This window comes from Balaenoptera musculus, chromosome 20 (genome assembly GCF_009873245.2).
Source record: "Balaenoptera musculus isolate JJ_BM4_2016_0621 chromosome 20, mBalMus1.pri.v3, whole genome shotgun sequence".
NCBI classification, from domain to species: Eukaryota; Metazoa; Chordata; class Mammalia; order Artiodactyla; family Balaenopteridae; genus Balaenoptera; species Balaenoptera musculus.
In genome coordinates, this window is record NC_045804.1 from 46108047 (window position 1) to 46127297 (window position 19251).

At 46.2% G+C, this 19251-nt stretch overlaps 1 protein-coding gene across 7 annotated transcripts in view; it reads left to right on the forward strand.

Moving 5' to 3' along the window:
• RPH3AL (rabphilin 3A like (without C2 domains)) overlaps positions 1 to 19251 on the forward strand; it is a 124863-nt gene that overhangs the window by 53128 nt on the left and 52484 nt on the right. For all 7 annotated transcript variants that reach the window (XR_005017758.1, XR_005017759.1, XM_036836443.1 and 4 more), the window contains exon 5: positions 9155 to 9241. Coding sequence is in view for 5 of the 7 variants with exons in the window: in XM_036836443.1 (XP_036692338.1) it covers positions 9155 to 9241 (87 nt within the window). In the remaining 2 variants the exon portion in view is untranslated. The remainder of the gene's footprint in view (positions 1 to 9154; positions 9242 to 19251) is intronic.

Consider the following 19251-nt stretch of genomic DNA (forward strand, 5'->3'; position numbering starts at 1 on the left):
TTGCGCCCGAGAACCCCTTATAGAACCATTCACTGATTACTTTTTTTTTTTAATTGAAGTATAGTTTATTTACAGTGTTTCAGGTGTACAGCAAAGCGATTCAGCTATATATACATAGATATATTCTTTTTCGGATTCTTTTCCATTTAGGTTATTACAGACATCGAATATAGTTCCCTGTGCTATAGAATAGGTCCTTGGTTTTTTTTTTAATTTTAATTTTATTTTAGAGTATAGTTGATTTACAATGTTGTGTTAGTTTCAGGTGTACAGCAAAGTGATTCAGTTATATATACACATATTATATATGCATATAACATATATAGATACATTCTTTTTCAGATTCTTTTCCGTTATAGGTTATTACAAGATATTAAGTAGAGTTCTCTGTGCTATACAGTAGGTCCTTGTTGTTTATCTGTTTTATACATAGTAGTGTATGTCTGTTAATCTCAAACTCCTAATTTATCCCTTCCCACCCCCTTCCCCTTCCGTAACCATAAGTTTGCTTTCTATGTCTGACGCCCATTGATTTCTACCCTCATTCACCCCGGGGGAGAGTCAGTGCCATCGCCTGTCCCCACACAAGGCCCCGTGAGACCCAAGGTCCCCTTAGAGGTTGAGAGGGAGAAGTGTGGAGTCCCCACCTGTCCTTCTTCCCCATCGGGACTTCAGAGCAGTTTCGTTTAGCCTTTCAAAACCCAGACTCCCTTTAGATAAATGTAGAAACCTTCCACCTTTTTTAATGCTATTTGAAATTTCAAAATAATATTTTATGTTTGAAAAAAGTGAGCATACTGTTGAATGTGCTTTTCCCGCTACAAGTGTCCTGTCCTCGGCCCTGGAGGGTCTGGCACGCCCTCAGAGGGGCACACCCCAGCCTCGGGGGTCGACGTGGGTCGACGTTGGCCCTCGCCTGAGACGCACCGGCTCCCCGGCCATCCCCTCAGCCCTCATCCCTTCCATGATTTGTGCATAATTCCCTTCCACCCAGTGCTTCTGCCTTGGCGCGCTTCAGTCTCACCAGGAGTCAGTGCTCCGTCTGCGCAATCCAGTGTTTGCATGTCTCTTCCCCCCAAGGGGCTGAGTACCCACCGTGCCCCGCACAGCCGCCTGCTGAAGGAATGAATGAATTCCTCGAGACCCAGGGCCGTGTCTCACGTGGTCCCCCTTTTGATCGTACGTTATTAGATTTGCTGGTCTTTAAAACCTCCCTCTCAGCTTCAGACTGAATAACGCGTCTCCGCTCCTTTGCCCAAACTCTCATCTGCAGCCGTGGTGCGTCCACCGGCCCCCCTGTCACCCACCGTGCATGCCCCCAGGGCCCGTCGAGACAGCTCAAATCTTTGCTTCCCACGTTTGCCTGGGAAAGAGGCAAAAACCGAGCACGGAGTCTCTGTTTTGAGAGGTGATGCTGAGGATAAGCAGAACCAGGAAGAGTGACAAGGGCAGGTGGGGGTGGGGAGCCAGCGGCGCCCCCACCTCCCGGCAGCCTGGCAGCCTCTTCCTGCCCGAGGTACCCCAGGTCCCATCAGACACGCAGTGGGGCACGAGCACAGAGATGATCCAGAGCCACCTCCTAGGCATGCCTTTTTAGTATGCGCTTATGAATGTTCATCTCGAGCTCCTTCCATTGCCTTTTTAACCCTCCTCTCTGCTTAGGATGCGGAGCTCACGGTAGCGAGTGGCAGGAGATGGAAGGCTGTGCTTTGGAGGCTAGTCCTGAAATCTGCAGTGCTGCCTTTCAGCTAGGAGAGGTGGCTGGGGGCTGCCCAGGGCTGGGGTCTGCAGGTGGTCCCCACATAGCATCAGTGGCTCATCTGGTGGGGAGCTGGGGAGGGCTCACTCAGAGGAGGCGGGGCAGCCTTCCAGAGACCGAGGTGAAGAGTGGCCCTGCGTGGGTTAGTACACCTGCCACCCGCAGCCGGGACACAGGAAGGCTGGCGTTTCCCCGGCATGGCACCCGTGTTGGAAGCACAGAGAGACTTGTCTTCCTTCTGAAATTCTTCTCGGGTCGCCTCCTGGCTTCTGTCTCAGGCCAAGCAGCAGGTGGCTGGCATTCTTAAGGCTGTGCGTCTTTGGGTGACTCAGTATTTGCAGTGGTCAGGGCTCAGGTCAGCATGCCCTCAGGCCTGCTGGCCCCCAGACTGTGTCCTAATGAGCAGAGGAGGGCCCTGGCTGTGCTCTCTCCCACTTGAGGCTTGACCGAGTCTGGTGTTCTGGAGGAGGGACCAGGGCCTAGGGAGCCAGCCCTGCCTTCATTTGAGCCGCCGGTGGAGAAGGAAGGCTTGGATGAGTCTCTTGTCTGAGCAGAAACCTGGGGCTCAAAGAGCACAAGGTTCACATCCCACCTCCTCGTGGTCAGGTTACTTAGCCTCAAGCCTCAGATCCTGAGTTGATAAAATAGGGACCGTAATACCCACTTCTTAGTGTGGTTATGAAAATTAAGTGAGATTCTACATAAAGCACCTACCTTGATGCCTGGTGTAGCACCAGGGCTCGAGAAAGTATATAAATATTTATAATATGTACATCAACACCTAAAGTATATAAATATTTTTAATACGTACATCAATATCTAACGTACTGAAAGTCATTTGGCATCAGAACCTGGGTTCCAGATACTGAGTCTGTCTATCGCAAGGAGGCCGTGTCTAGCCCCTGCACTCCTGGCCCTCCAGGGCTGGTGATGCACCTCCAAGCCTGGCTGATGTCTTGGGGTTGAACAGGACTGATCCTGTGATCAGAGGGGTCAGTGACCCGTGGACACCACCTGCGGAGGTGGAGGGGGGTGGAGGCAAGGCTGACTATCTACATTTGAGCCACACTCAACCAACAGGTCCAGTCTCCCTCCCGTTTGTGCCTATACCTTCAGCTTCTTTAATCTATCCTGACCCACAAAAATCCAGATAGGGTCAAAAAATGAAGTCGGGGCAAGTGATTTCCCAAAACATTTAGCATAGCCTTCCTTTAAATAGGAATTCTGCTTACCCATTTAAAATAGATTTCAACTTAGCACAATTCGATTTATGTTTTGGCCGGTCTCCTTCCAGATATTTTTCTGTGCATATATCTACTTCTAAATAGATATAGGCACATATACATATTTATATGGTAGAGAATCACACTAGGCTTACTGTTTATAACATGCTTTTTTAACTTAATTTATTGTGAACGTTGCTCCATGTCAGTAAATACACAGTTCCGTCGTGATTTTTTTCATTCTTTCTGTTTACGTCGTCATTTTTATCGCCGAGTACCTTTCTCCAAAACACAATCGGATTTTTTTCCTTGCTGAAGATTCGAGTTCTAGCACGGGGAACACACTGGCTGGCGTGAAATGCACACTCGTGGGCTGATTTCTTCACGTTGTTCGTGCTGTGCTGTGATCGTCTGGACACAGCCATTTCTTTACCCTGCTTTCCTGGGGTGCGGGTCGGGGGCGACCACTCCATGAGCATCATTGCTGCCTGGTTCTGAAGGAGAGACCGTCTCACTGACAAATTCCAGTCGGTGAAACTTGAAACTCTTGGGCAAGTCCTTTTCCAGTTTCAGTCTTGAAGCTCTTGGGCAAGTCCTTTTCCAGTTTCAGTCTTGAAGCTCTTGGGCAAGTCCTTTTCCAGATGAGTTTTGCTCGTTCATCAAGTCCTCCGCTCGATGGAACCCTCGTTGAGGACAAAGGGCCGTGCCTTGTTCATCCTCACCATTCCTAGAACAGCACCTTCCATCCAGTATTGAGTAAACGTTTGTTGAATTGAAGCACCAAATATTTTCAAATTAACCATCGCCATTATTCATTTCTGCAGCACAGCGTACGTTTTTCTGGCCTCCTTGTATGGAACATTTAAGCACAATTTCGTCTTTCTTTGGTGGGCTGAGTGTCGGGAACACCGCTTTCTGTGTGATGGATGACGCAGCGAAGCCTTCAGGGCCTGTCACGGAGGGCGTGGCTGATTCCCGGGTACTAAGTGCTCTGGAAGGGTGCGAGCAGTTTCGTTCCCACCCCCGCGTGGGCACCGCACCTGCTCCCTTCTACTCGGCGGCAGCTTGGGGACTCCGCCATGGAGCGTGAGGGCTCTGCGTGGAATGAGTCAGGGGCTCACGGTGAGGATGGGAAGGCCGGCCTGGGAGTGAGGTGCCCGAGCTCTGTGGTCTCCCAGACCTTGTCGTGCCTCTGACTCTGACCTACAGTGTGGGAAGGTGAAGGTGATGATGTTGGATGGAGAGGCGGGGTTCCGGGGAGTCTTGGGGTGACTGAAGTGGCCTAGGGTATGAGGATGCCCAGGAGGGCACCCCACAGACCTTGGAAAGAGTCTGAACACACAGGCAGCCTGCAGGATGCCCCCCTGGGGAGGCAGGCAGGAGTGGTCACGTGGAGGGCGGGGCACACATCTCTGCCCCCACCCTTAGCAAAGGACCCTCAGTGTCGTTTCCTCTGTGGCCAGCCCAGCCTGGATTCCTGCCCCCACCCACTGAGAGTGAGGCCCACCGGGCAGCAGTCCCATCACCCCTGACACCCCACCCCAGAGGAGGCTCTTCCTTGTCTGATCTCCCGTCGCCTGACCAATCAGCATCACTCAGTGCAGACGGGGCACCCCCTGCCCCCTGCTGCCCAGTGAGTGTTTCCTGTTTCTGTGCGTCTCTTCCCCCCAGCAGGTTGGCACATTCCAGGAGGGGCCACATCTTGCCTTCTCAGGTTAAAAGTAAATGTTAAATGTTAAAAGTAGCTCTCATTTGTTCATTCGTTTATTCCACAAAAATTCATCATGCCAGATACCAGAAACAGGAAGGTGAACAGAAACAGACGCGGCCTCTGCCCTCTGGTCGTTGACAACCTAGTAGGGGAAGCGACCGTAGTTACACAGCCACACAAGTGAGGGTAAGTCTCAGTGGAGGAGAAGAGGCAAGAGCCTGTTAGGGAAGCTCCAACCGGGTAAGAAGGCAGGGAAGGCTTCCGTGAAGAAGCGGTGCTTTTGCTTTTGCTGAGGTCTGAAGGATGCATAGGCTAATAAGGAGAGCGTGTGATCAGGTACATCCCAGACAGAGGGAGCAGCACGTGCCAAGGTCCAGTGGCAGGAAGAGCAGATTGAGGACCAGGGGCTGAAGTCAGGCCAACACGGCTGGGGCTTGAGATGGAGAACGAGGCAGTAGAGTAGGGGAGAGGGGTGCAAGCTGAGGTCACAAGAAGGTAGGTCTACCCTGAGCAGGCATCATGCATCATGTGGAAGGGTGTGGTCTTCATCCAGAGGGCAACAGGAAGTCTCTGGAGGCTCTTAAGCTGGCAAGGACGGTAGACAGGACGTGATTAGATTTGCATCTTGAAAAGATCACGCTGGCTTCCATGCTGGGAACCAACAGGAGGCTGGCCAAAGTGGGGTGGGGCCATGGTGCAGGCCCTGGAGATGGCAGTATGGATAGGGAGGGTGTTGGAGGAGAGTGAACAGTTCTACTGAGATTTAGAGTTCTTGGAGATGGATTATTTGGATGGGCAGGAGGGAGAGTGAAGATCAAGGATGATTCTGGGTTTTTGGCTTATATGACTGATGCGTGTGGCATCCTTCACTGAGACAGCTGTGCAGGACTGTGGTTGCTGCCTGCTCCTTACCGTGTACTGTGCTGAGCACTTTCGTCAATCATCTCCTTTGACCCTCCTAAGTGTGACATGAGCCTGCCTGTTACCACCGTTTTCAGGACAACAAAATGAAGCTCAGAGACGGTTAATAACAAGTCCAAGGTTGCATCTAAATGGCAAACTCTGCGCTCCCCTGCCCCAAAGCCTGTGTCCTGTGGGCTATACCCTGAGCCACCCCCTTTCCCCGTGCATGTTCTGGGATGGGATGTACATTTGCAAAAGGAATGCAAGGAGCGTCTGAGTCAGGCCCAGAAGCTAGACTTGGTTTGTTTAACGCTCAGACACAGTTTGAGGCTGCAGGAAGCATGAGAGAGCCAAGCCCGGGAAGCCAGCGCTCACTCACCCCGGGCAATTCCGCTCAGTGGAAACCCACTTGGCAGGGAAGCTGGTGGCCACCCCCAGGCCCAGCTGTCCTTGACACGACTGTGCAGTGTTCCCTTTGCACTGGGTTGATGTTGTGGCCGGCTCACACTCTCTCTCACTGGCTTTTTAAAATACCACCTGCTTAATTTTCTTTATTGGAACCTGGAACAAAGACCAAGCCCATAAGGGGAAAAGGCTCGTTATTCTCTTCTTGGTCGAGATTTAATAGAACAGCAATTATGTATTATTTGAACTGGGGCATGTTATCTTTTTGCTGGCCCGGATTCCCCAGCTGGAGACGCTGGAGCTTGTAAAGACGGACCAAGAGATGGCCGGGACTGACCGGGGGTTCCACTAGTGATGGCTGGTAGCCTGAAAACAGGGCTGCCCGTGGGCCAAGGAGGGTATGCCCTGTCAAGTCACCCCCAATTCCCTCCAGAACCCCACAGGACAAGGGGAGGAGAGAACATTTGGGACATGCCATCCGTCCCTCCCCCACCAGGACTGGGAGCTGACCCAACAGCCTTTGACCCTGCCTCTGGAAGGCGACTGGCCCACACGGCTCCGTCCCCCGGGTCAGGTGGTTCCGTGTGCTGTGTTCTCGGGGTAGAAGACAGGACACAGCTTTCAAGCACTCTCTCCTAGCTTCTTTCCCGGCCGCCCAACAGCACAGATGATCAGTCAATCAGTCAGATGCTATTTATCGAGGGCACGTGCACGCCCATCCTTCAAACCCTGCTTAAATGTCACTCCTTCAAGGCAGCCAGACATGCCCTTTTGGCCTGGCAGGCACGCCGACCTGGGACTGAGCGTTGGGTGCCTCACCGGGCCCCACCCTCCCAACACAGGGCTGTGCTCCACGTGGGTGCTCAGCTCTCCTAAGGTCCAGAAGAGGGGAGCTTCCCAAATCCTGATTGTCGCTACCTAACTGTGGGACTGCGGGCAGTCTTCAACATCTCTGAGCCTCATTTTCTTCGCCCGTATGATGGACATCATGACACCCACCTCCTTCACGCTCTGTTGCCGGGGTGGCAGGGCCTGGTGCTCCATAATGGGAGGAACTGGTCTTCTCTCCCGATTCCCGGCAGCGTCGTGTGATTCAGCAGCCTTGGGAGGGGGTCAGGGCACACTGCGCGCTTGGAGGACAAGCTGTCATCGAACCCTACAAGCATGTAGAAAACACAAGAGGAAAATCTCACCTCTCTGAGATGGCTCCACTAATTTTCCCATGTGTATCATCTATACGGGATCGTGGGAATGAGCAGGAAAAACAGCCAGCTGGCTTCAGCGCCTCCTTCCTCTCTTTACCCCAGGAAGGAGGGGCCCATGTGTGTTTCTTGAGGCCCATCTTATGGGCTTATGGGGGCCCCTGTCCTAGAGGTGGAAGGGTTGGGGTGAGCATTGGAAGGGGTAGCAAGAGGCAGCTCTAGTGGGGAAGGGAGAGTTTCCAGACTGGTGGCTTGGGGATCCAGGGGGACAGGCTGCTGGCCCCCAGAGAGGCGGCACCCCAGCCTGGCACAGATCCCAAACCCAGGCCTGACACAGAAGTGGCCAGGCCCCTTCCCCCTCCGAGGGACCGTGGGAGCTCAGAGGGAGAGCAGCACAGCAGTGAGCGGTCCGGCAGCACCCAGGGGACCCTTCCCAGACGTACTGTGCCACCAAAGACCCCAAGCCTGGGACCTTCGCGAGCGCCGAGCCCAGACAGACTGGGATGGACTTCCCTGCCAACCCAGGGGGACAGGAGCTTGGAGCAGATTACAGTTTATTTGGAGAAAGAAAAGAAAAGTGACATTTCTTGTACCTGCGGGTCTGATGGAAGCAAATGCACACCCCCCACAAATGTGTCATAGCTCCCCTTCTGCCACGAGCTGGTTCCTCACCTCCTGTGGTCCCACTGCCCAATCAGGCGGTGACAACACGCTCTGAAAAGCCAAGTTGGTGACATTTCCCTCTCCGTGGAGAGGTGTGCTCCTTGCTCAGTTGGCAGCCTGCAGAAAAGGCCAAGCTGCAGATGTAGCCTTCCCTCGACAGGAGAGAGAAGGAGAGAGCCCCAAGCCCCGCAGGGACCGGGCGGCTTCCACGCAGCGGCAGAAAGATGGATTGATTAGCTGGTGTGACTGTTCTCTGAGGAGGACACGCTGTCCCTGAATCAGACTCTGCCTGGGTTAGCCCAGAAGAGGCCTCAGCCCCACCGAGTGCCCCTCTGCCGCCTGGTGCTTTTCATCTGGCTTTTTCCCACCAGGGCTTGTGGCTGTGCATCTCGGGGAAGCAAAATATGTACCGAGAAGTTATATGATCTTCAGCAACTCTGTAGAAGGAGAAGCGCTGCAGAGACTAGGTTCTGGCTGCTTACGTGTCCGGGGACAGTTATACAGCAGCTCTAGAGGCAGACCTGAGTCTGTTACTTACTTGCTGCGTGAACTTGAGCAATTCTCAAACTACTGCCTGTAAAATGGGCCTAATTCTTATATAATAGGGGTCCTGGGATCGTTAAATGAAGGGCCTTGGCATCAAGGAAGTGCCCAAGCGGTCACTGGTATTTCTCACCATATCATTGTCTTACCTTGTCAGGCACACAAGTGAGTTTTTTGCATGGTTATATACAAATGTCTGTTTTCTTTGCTCCATGTTCTTTTTTTTTTTTTAATTTATTTGTTCCTGGTCTTCCCCTTCCTTTCACTATTCCATGCTCTTTTTTGTTTGTTTGTTTTTGTTTTCTTTGTTGAATAACATCATTTCCTGCCCACATTTCCAGGGACCGACACAGTCTGCTGTGTTAAGGCCGTATCATATTCAGTTGTGTTTGCCTGGATAGGCCTCTGGCATTGGGCGTTTGGGTTGTTTCCAGTTCCTTGCTATTGAAAATGATGCAGCTGTGACTCTCAGCAAGCTTATTTTTTTTGACGTGATCCCAACAGGATGTACTTGTGCGGGTGAATTTCTATCACGGAGATCCTTGGATGGGCACACCTATTGTGCCCCAAGGCCAGCTACGGGTTTTAGATGATGGGTATCCTTTGGGTTATCTCCCCTTGGGGCCTGAAGCAAAAGTCATCCCCTCAGAAGGTGCCAAAGGGCTCCTTGGTTATAGTTTTCCCAGCCCCTCAGCTGAGGAGGAAGGGGCTGAGTGCTTACATTCCCGTGTCCTCTCTCTTGTAGAAAGTCTGCACCAAATGCGGGATCGAGGCCTCCCCCGGCCAGAAGCGGCCCCTGTGGCTGTGTAAGATCTGCAGTGAGCAGAGAGAGGTAGGGTCCCCGGGGCAGCGGGGTCTGGGGGGGGGCCTGGGTGGGGCCGGGGCGTGCATGAATTCGGGGAAGTTCACGGTTGGTCACGGAGAGGGGCTTCTCAGAAGGCCAAGGAGGGCCTACCAGGGGCAGCCCGGGACGAGGGTGGGGAGGGCAGCCGGCTGGCTTGCCTGTTCCCCAGTGCAGAGGGGGCAATGGGCCCTGGTTTTGCTCTGCCTGGGGTCCGTGGTTTCAGTGGGGAGCCCCTCGCACTGAGTGTAGGTTGCAGGTGGCATTTCATGGGCGTCTGTTATTATTATCATAACAGAAATGGCTGCCCCGGGTTGAAGGTTTACTCTGCGCCTGGCACCGTGCTAAGTTCCTTACACGAATGAATTCATTTCGTCCTTATGCAACACCCGGGGCCGGTGCTGTTATTATCCCCTTTCAATGATGGGGAAATGGAAACGCAGGAGGTTAAGTATCTTGTGGCCACTGAGCTAGTTAGTGGGTCTGACAGCCGTGGTCTGCTGTGATGACGCCACCCCCGAAGTCCCTTCTGGTTCTAAGTTTCTATCATTCTACTTCTGATTCCATTCGAAGGGAAGAAATCAAGGCTCAGCAAGGACTCTGAGGCAGTAACAGATGGGGGGCTCGAACCTACGTCTCCCAACCCCAAACCCAGGGCTTTCCTCACTGTACCAGGATCAGGAGTGGGGCTAAAACAGTGGAGGACATTGTCAGGCAGCTCCTGGGGGAGGTCATGGGCCAGGGATCTCAGGAACAGAAGGAGTCGGGTAGAGGGAAGATGCCCCAGGTTTTCTAGATGTGGATTTATTTTTTTTACTTATCTGCTTGGTGATTAATATGTGCCTTTCATCTGAGGATCCATAAACTGTCTTTAGTGAGGGAAAATCCTCAGCCATGATATCCTTGAATATTGCTGCCCTGCCATTCCAAGTCTCCCATCCTGGAAACCCTGTGGGATACAGTTCCGAGCCTCTCCATCCATTCTCCATAGCTCCCAACTCTGCTTTCTCGTTTTTTTCTTTACCTTTCTGAGATACTTTCTGGGTAAATTCTTCAGTACTGCTTTCCAGCTCGCTAAATCTTGGAGACTCTTTGTTGGTTGTCTCTCTCAGCGACAGCTTTCCTCGGGTGTTTTGGAATTGGGGTTTGTCTGCTCATCTTGAGTGGGAGTCCGTCTCTCTCTCTTCCTCTCCATGCTCATCACCTCCACCCAGCTCTCCTTGCCAAGTGATTTCAAGTTGCCTCCACCCAGGTCCTGGGTCCCCCGGCGCAGGGCCAGCTGTCTTGGGTTAGTGATGAGCTGCGTGTTCACAGCGATAATGGGATTATTCCTGGAGCCAATCGTCAAAGCCACAGGCAGTCTGGCCAGGCCCTGGCTACGTGTGTGCTTCTTCCAGCTTCTCTCACTGTTCACATTCACAGATAAGCTTTAGTCTTAGGACGGTGGTGAGGTGGTATCTCTGCTTTTTTCAACTTCCTCTCTCAGATGGAAAATGCTTTCACCAGCCCCCATTTCAGGGACTGGTCCCCCACCTCCCATGGGAGACTTTTAGTCCCTGTACCCCTAGAAAACCAATCTTCCAGCTCCCTCCACCTGCTTCTGGGTTCTGAGTCAGCAGGCTGTGCCTTCAGCTCCTCAAAATAGTAAATATTTGGAGCTTCTGATCCATCAAGATATATATCTTACTTCTGAGCACAGTTGAGCTTCCTTGTTGGAATCTTTTCATGTATCACTGCCGTGCCTTTGGAACAGGGAAGATAGTAGGCAGGGCCTCCAAGCGTGAACTAACATTCTAGTCTGTCTTGCCCAGAAGTCCCTGATTTCTCATCCTGAAATGGAGACGATAATACCTATTTCATGGAGATACTGTGAAAATTCAGCAACATCATTACAGTAGACAAAGTGTACAGAATGTCCAGCCTAGAATAGGCACTCCATCAATATTAGAAGCCTACCTCTCTTACCCAGCGGGAAATTCCCCCTCTGAACTTGAGGTCCTTCTGGGCTTCAAGGGGTCCCTTTTAAGATGCAGGCATCCACGAGAGAGGAAAATTCCCTAAAATACTATCTTGTAGGAGATTCCTGAGCAGGATGACAAGACGCGGCTGAGCTGTGGGGAGGACAGAGATGAAGGAATTGTCCAGGAAAAGGAGGGGGATGAGAGGAAAGACAAATTTAGCAAATGTAATAACTTAGTGGAGGGCTTGGGTGGGGGTCAGCTGCCCCCGTCCAGCCCCACCATGAGTTACCCTCACGCTCATTAACAGTCCTGAGCTACCGCAGGCAGCGTCCACCACCAGCCCGCCCTAATCTCCGAGCGCTCCGATGCCCAGAGAAGTCTGAAATAGCTTAGGATGAATTTTCTTATCTTTCCTAAAGTAAAGAATATGAAGCTGTGCACTATGCTATCAGTTTGTCCTTGAGTTTCTAGAGGCTGATAAAACTGAGCAAGATCAAGGATGCTGTATTCCTTTTCTGCAGGACCAGGCAGACTGTGGACGTTTAGGAGGCGTGGACGGGCCCTGAAAGTATGTGTGTCTGTCCGGGTGCCTGTGGATACCATACCCAAGCACTGCATTTTCCTGCCTGCTTTTGGGGTGGGAGAGTGCCAGGGAAATTGGTTTCCTAATGCCTTTTTTTTTTCCCGTAGAAAAATATCTAATCGCAACAAAGAGATAGCTAAATAGAAAGAGCATTTGAAATGTCATTTTAAGTGCCACATAGAGCTGGTTCTGAGTCTGTGATAAAAATGTGGAGTTCTGTCGTGCAGCAAAAACCACGTCCTGATGGAAGATCTTGCCTTTTCTGATGGAAACTCTCATATTACTGTGCCCAAACACCCTTATCATCTTTTTCCATTTGACTCTTCTCTGCTGTCATCTTTGGCTGTAATTATAAGTATTTTTTTCTGGAGTGAGTCGATGTTGGTTACATGTCCCTGGGACCATCAGGTTGGCATTGCTGCCTGTTGTGTGCACCTCAGTGATGCAGTGGTGTCAGCTTCAGCCCCTCTGCTCTTGAGGAGCTTACAGTCTCACGCATTTATTTGTTCGGGCATTCAATGCTTATTTATTGGACATCTTCTATGCACCAGGCAAAAGAACTCTTCTCATGGGAGATGGAGACCACATACGCAATAAAGTAAGTTCTGCCATGTCACAGATGGTGAAAAAGTACTTGGTAAAGGGGACGGGGTGATGGGAACATAGGGGTAGCTGCTATTTTATACAGGGGTCAGGAAAGGGCTCACTGATAAAATGTCATTTGAGCTGAGGTGTGGAACACACTATGTGGCTGTGTGGACAGAAAGCATTCCAAGTAAAGGGCACTGCAAGTGCAAAGGCCCTGAGGCAGGTATGTCCTTAGTAGGTTTGAGGAACAGCAAGGACAACAGTGTGACTGGAGCAAAGTCAGGTTCAGGAGAGGAGGTCAGAGACGTGGCAGGGGGTCAGATCATGTTGGTCCTTGTAGATCCTTGGAAGGACTTCGGCTTTTACTCTGAGTGAAATGGGGAGCCCTCGAAGGTCTGAAGTAGAGGAGAGGCGTGACCTGAATCCTCCCCCAAATTTTAAAGGATACTCTGGCTACTGTGTTGAGTATAAATTATAGACTATAATGTCAGAGTTAGTACCATGATATTTCATCTTTCTTATTTAATATTACCCCAGATATTTAAGTTCTTGACTGTTGTTACCCTTAGAAGTTTTCATATTTTAAATATTTTATACATTTTACTCTTTTCTGATTATAAAATTAATATGGATCATTGACATTCACAATGTATAGAAAGCATAAAGAAATATACACCCTCCCAAAATCCATGATCTTACCATCCAGAGACAATCACTGTTAACATTTTGGCATAATTACTTTCTATCTTTTTTCTGTGTCTTTTTTCTTTATATTGTTGAATCTCTGTTTTAAAATTAACATTTTATCATAAGCAGTTCTCAGTGTAATCAATAACTCTTTGTAAACATTCTGTCATATGGATATTCTGCTAATTTAAGCCATCTGAGTTATTTCCTTTTTTCCTTCTCGTTGCTAATTGCTTTATATATCTGTGTACATAGCTCTTTGCCTACATTTGAGAGTATGTCCTCAGAATGGATACTTAGAAGGGAAAAATAAACATCAGTGTTTATAGTCCCTCTTTTCCTATAGACCCTTGAGTTATTGCTTTTGACTTATAATTAGCTGGCTATGTGATCTTAAATAATGACATGTGGACAGTGTATTTTCTGAGTCTTTTGCTATCTGGTAATAGCTGTTACCTTTATACAAAAAAGACAGTGACTTGACTGATAATGCAATTGATCATAATATTTCCCACTCAAAATTCTGTGAGTTTGGCTTCTGTTGTCTAACCAACCACATGGGAAAAGAACCACCATGAGGGAGAGTAGGCAAATGTAACGACTAGGAGAATCAGTGCCCAGAGAACTAGAGATAATAGTGAAACTGTGAAAGAAATATAAATAAGGTTCTTTTTCTGGCCTCACTGCACGGCATGTGGGATCTTAGCTCCCCGACCAGGGATCGAGCCCGTGCCCCCTGCAGTGGAAGCATGGAGTCCTAACCACTGGACTGCCAGGAAAGTCCAAATAAGTTTTTAAATTAAGTAAAAGAGATAAGAGAAGCAATAGAAGCCAAACTGAACAAATAGGACATTTGAAAAAAGAATGAGCAAATTTGAAAAAGAACCAAATGAACCATTTTCATTTCTAAAAACGAAAAATGTTATTAAGGAATTCACAAACTCAATCAAATGATACTTCAGTAATTTTTTAGAGCAGTAAACCTTGTCATTAACAGACACAGATGTTTCCTTATCATTTGCTTCTTTTTTTTTTTTTTTTTAATGTCTGAAACATTTATATTAACATATTTCCATACATATTTCCATACAAATACAAATATAAGATTTTTAGAAATTTCATGTAATGTCTGAAACATTTATATTAACATATTTCCATACATATTTCCATACAAATACAAATATAAGATTTTTAGAAATTTCATGTAATGTCTGAAACATTTATATTAACATATTTCCATACAAATAACCCAATGAAAGTTTAGTATTAGTTGTTTTGTTTGTTTTTTTATACTGCAGGTTCTTATTAGGCATCAGTTTTATACACATCAGTGTATACATGTCAATCCCAATTGCCCAATTCAGCACACCACCATCCCCACCTCACCGCAGTTTTCCCCTCTTGGTGTCCATATGACCATTCTCTACATTTGTGTCTCAACTTCTGCCCTGCAAACTGGCTCATCTGTACCATTTTTCTAGGTTCCGCATACATGCATTAATATACGATATTTGTTTTTCTCTTTCTGACTTACTTCACTCTGTATGACAGTCTCTAGATCCATCCATGTCTCAACAAATGACTCAATTTCGTTCCTTTTTATGGCTGAGTAATATTCCATTGTATATATGTACCACAACTTCTTTATCCATTCGTCTGTTGATGGGCATTTAGGTTGCTTCCATGACCTGGCTATTGTAAATAGTGCTGCAATGAACATTCGGGTGCATGTGTCTTTTTGAATTACGGTTTTCTCTGGGTATATGCCCAGTAGTGGGATTGCTGGGTCATATGGTAATTCTATTTTTAGTTTTTTAAGGAACCTCCATACTGTTCTCCATAGTGGCTGTATCAATTTACATTCCCACCAACAGTGCAAGAGGGTTCCCTTTTCTCCACACCCTCTCCAGCATTTGTTGTTTGTAGATTTTCTGATGATGCCCATTCTAACAGGAGTGAGGTGATACCTCATTGTAGTTTTGATTTGCATTTCTCTAATAATTAGTGATGTTGAGCATCTTTTCATGTGCTTCGTGGCCATCTGTATGTCTTCTTTGGAGAAATGTCTATTTAGGTCTTCTGCCCATTTTTGGATTGGGGTGTTTGTTTCTTTGATATTGAGCTGAATGAGCTGTTTATATATTTTGGAGATTAATCCTTTGTCCGTTGATTCATTTGCAAATATTTTCTCCCATTCTGAGGGTTGTCTTTTCGTCTTGTTTATGGTTTCCTTTGCTGTGCAAAAGCTTTGAAGTTTCATTAGGTCCCATTTGTTTATTTTTGTTTTTATTTCCATTACTCTAGGAGGTGGATCAAAAAAGATCTTGCTGTGATTTATGTCAAAGAGTGTTCTTCCTATGTTTTCCTCTAAGAGTTTTATAGTGTCCAGTCTTATATTTAGGTCTCTAATCCATTTTGAGTTTATTTTTGTGTATGGTGTTAGGGAGTATTCTAATTTCATTCTTTTACATGTAGCTGTCCAGTTTTCCCAGCACCACTTATTGAAGAGACTGTCTTTTCTCCATTGTATATCTTTGCCTCCTTTGTCATAGATTAGTTGAACATAGGTGCGTGGGTTAATCTCTGGGCTTTCTATCTTGTTCCATTGATCTATGTTTCTGTTTTTGTGCCAGTACCATACTGTCTTGATTACTGTAGCTTTGTAGTATAGTCTGAAGTCAGGGAGTCTGATTCCTCCAGCTCCATTTTTTTCCCTCAAGACTGCTTTGGCTATTCGGGGTCTTTTGTGTCTCCATACAAAGTTTAAGATGATTTGTTCTAGCTCCGTAAAAAATGCCATTGGTAATTTGATAGGGATTGCATTGAATCTGTAGATTGCTTTGGGTAGTATACTCATTTTCACAATGTTGATTCTTCCAATCCAAGAACATGGTATATCTCTCCATCTGTTGGTATCATCTTTAATTTCTTTCATCAGTGTCTTATAGTTTTCTGCATACAGGTCTTTTGTCTCCCTAGGTAGGTTTATTCCTAGGTATTTTATTCTTTTTGTTGCAATGGTAAATGGGAGTGTTTCCATAATTTCTCTTTCAGATTTTTCATCATTAGTGTATAGGAATGCAAGAGATTTCTGTGCATTAATTTTGTATCCTGCAACTTTACCATATTCATTAATTAGCTCTAGCAGTTTTCTGGTGGCAGTTTTAGGATTCTCTATGTATAGTATCATGTCATCCGCAAACAGTGACAGTTTTACTTCTTCTTTTCCAATTTGTATTCCTTTTATTTCTTTTTCTTCTCTGATTGCCGTGGCTAGGACTTCCAGAACTATGTTGAATAATAGTGGTGAGAGTGGACATCCTTGTCTCGTTCCGGATCTTAGAGGAAATGCTTTCAGTTTTTCACCATTGAGAATGATGTTTGCTGTGGGTTTGTCATATATGGCCTTCATTATGTTGAGGTAGGTTCCCTCTATGCCCACTTTCTGGAGAGTTTTTATCAGAAATGGGTGTTGAATTTTGTCAAAAGCTTTTTCTGCATCTATTGAGATGATCATATGGTTTTTATTCTTCAATTTGTTAATATGGTGTATCACATTGATTGATTTGCGTATATTGAAGAATCCTTGCATCCCTGGGATAAATCCCACTTGATCGTGGTGTATGATCCTTTTAATGTGTTGCTGGATTCTGTTTGCTAGTATTTTGTTGAGGATTTTTGCATCTATATTCATCAGTGATATTGGTCTGTAATTTTCTTTTTTTGTAGTGTCTTTGTCTGGTTTTGGTATCAGGGTGATGGTGGCCTCATAGAATGAGTTTGGGAGTGTTCCTTCCTCTGCAATTTTTTGGAAGAGTTTGAGAAGGATGGGTGTTAGCTCTTCTCTAAATGTTTGATAGAATTCACCTGTGAAGCCATCTGGTCCTGGACTTTTGTTTGTTGGAAGATTTTTAATCACAGTTTCAATTTCATTACTTGTGATTGGTCTGTTCATATTTTCTCTTTTTTCCTTATTCAGTCTGGGAAGGTTATACCTTTCTAAGAATTTGTCCATTTCTTCCAGGTTGTCCATTTTATTGGCATAAAGTTGCTTGTAGTAGTCTCTTAGGATGCTTTGTATTTCTGCGGTGTCTGTTGTAACTTCTCCTTTTTCATTTCTGATTTTATTGATTTGAGTCCTCTCCCTCTTTTTCTTGATGAGTCTGGCTAATGGCTTATCAATTTTGTTTATCTTCTCAAAGAACCAACTTTTAGTTTTATTGATCTTTGCTATTGTTTTCTTTGTTTCTATTTCATTTATTTCTGCTCTGATCTTTATGATTTCTTTCCTTCTGCTAACTTTGGGTTTTGTTTGTTCTTCTTTCTCTAGTTTCTTTAGGTGTAAGGTTAGATTGTTTACTTGAGATTTTTCTTGTTTCTTTAGGTAGGCTTGTATAGCTATAAACTTCCCTCTTAGAACCGCTTTTGCTGCATCCCATAGGTTTTGGGTCGTCGTGTTTTCATTGTCATTTGTCTCTAGGTATTTTTTGATTTCCTCTTTGATTTCTTCAGTGATCTCTTGGTTATTTAGTAACGTATTGTTTAGCCTCCATGTGTTTGTCCTTTTTACGTTTTTTTCCCTGTAATTCATTTCTAATCTCATAGCGTTGTGGTCAGAAAAGATGCTTGATATGATTTCAATTTTCTTAAATTTACTGAGGCTTGATTTGTGACCCAAGATGTGATCTATCCTGGAGAATGTTCCGTGCGCACTTGAGAAGAACGTGTAATCTGCTGTTTTTGGATGGAATGTCCTATATATGTCAATTAAATCTATCTGGTCTATTGTGTCATTTAAAGCTTCTGTTTCCTTATTTATTTTCATTTTGGATGATCTGTCCATTGGTGTAAGTGAGGTGTTAAAGTCCCCCACTATTATTGTGTTACTGTCGATTTCCTCTTTTATAGCTGTTAGCAGTTGCCTTATGTATTGAGGTGCTCCTATGTTGGGTGCATATATATTTATAATTGTTATATCTTCTTCTTGGATTGATCCCTGGATCATTATGTAGTGTCCTTCCTTGTCTCTTGTAACATTCTTTATTTTAAAGTCTATTTTATCTGATATGAGTATAGCTACTCCAGCTTTCTTTTGATTTCCATTTGCATGGAATATCTTTTTCCATCCCCTCACTTTCAGTCTGTATGTGTCCCTAGGTCTAAAGTGGGTCTCTTGTAGACAGCATATATATGGGTCTTGTTTTTGTATCCATTCAGCCAGTCTATGTCTTTTGGTTGGGGCATTTAATCCATTCACGTTTAAGGTAATTATCGATATGTATGTTCCTATGACCATTTTCTTAATTGTTTTGGGTTTGTTTTTGTAGGTCCTTTTCTTCTCTTGTGTTTCCCACTTAGAGAAGTTCCTTTAGCATTTGTTGTAGAGCTGGTTTGTTGGTGCTGAATTCTCTTAGCTTTTGCTTGTCTGCAAAGCTTTTGATTTCTCCATCAAATCTAAATGAGATCCTTGCTGGGTAGAGTAATCTTGGTTGTAGGTTCTTCCCTTTCATCACTTTAAGTATATCATGCCACTCCCTTCTGGCTTGCAGAGTTTCTGCTGAGAAATCAGCTGTTAACCTTATGGGAGTTCCCTTGTATGTTATTTGTCGTTTTTCCCTTGCTGCTTTCAATAATTTTTCTTTGTCTTTAATTTTTGCCACTTTGATTACTATGTGTCTCGGCGTGTTTCTCCTTGGGTTTATTCTGTATGGGACTCTCTGCGCTTCCTGGACTTGGGTGGCTATTTCCTTTCCCATGTTAGGGAAGTTTTCGACTAATCTCTTCAAATATTTTCTCTGGTCCTTTCTCTCTCTCTTCTCCTTCTGGGACCCCTATAATGCGAATGTTGTTGCGTTTAATGTTGTCCCAGAGGTCTCTTAGGCTGTCTTCATTTCTTTTCATTCTTTTTTCTTTAGTCTGTTCTGCAGCAGTGAATTCCACCATTCTGTCTTCCAGGTCACTTATCCGTTCTTCTGCCTCAGTTATTCTGCTATTGATTCCTTCTAGTGTAGTTTTCATTTCAGTTATTGTATTGGTGATCTCTGTTTGTTTGTTCTTTAATTCTTCTAGGTCTTTGTTAATCATTTCTTGCATCTTCTCAATCTTTGCCTCCATTCTTATTCCGAGGTCCTGGATCATCTTCACTATCATTATTCTGAATTCTTTTTCTGGAAGGTTGCCTA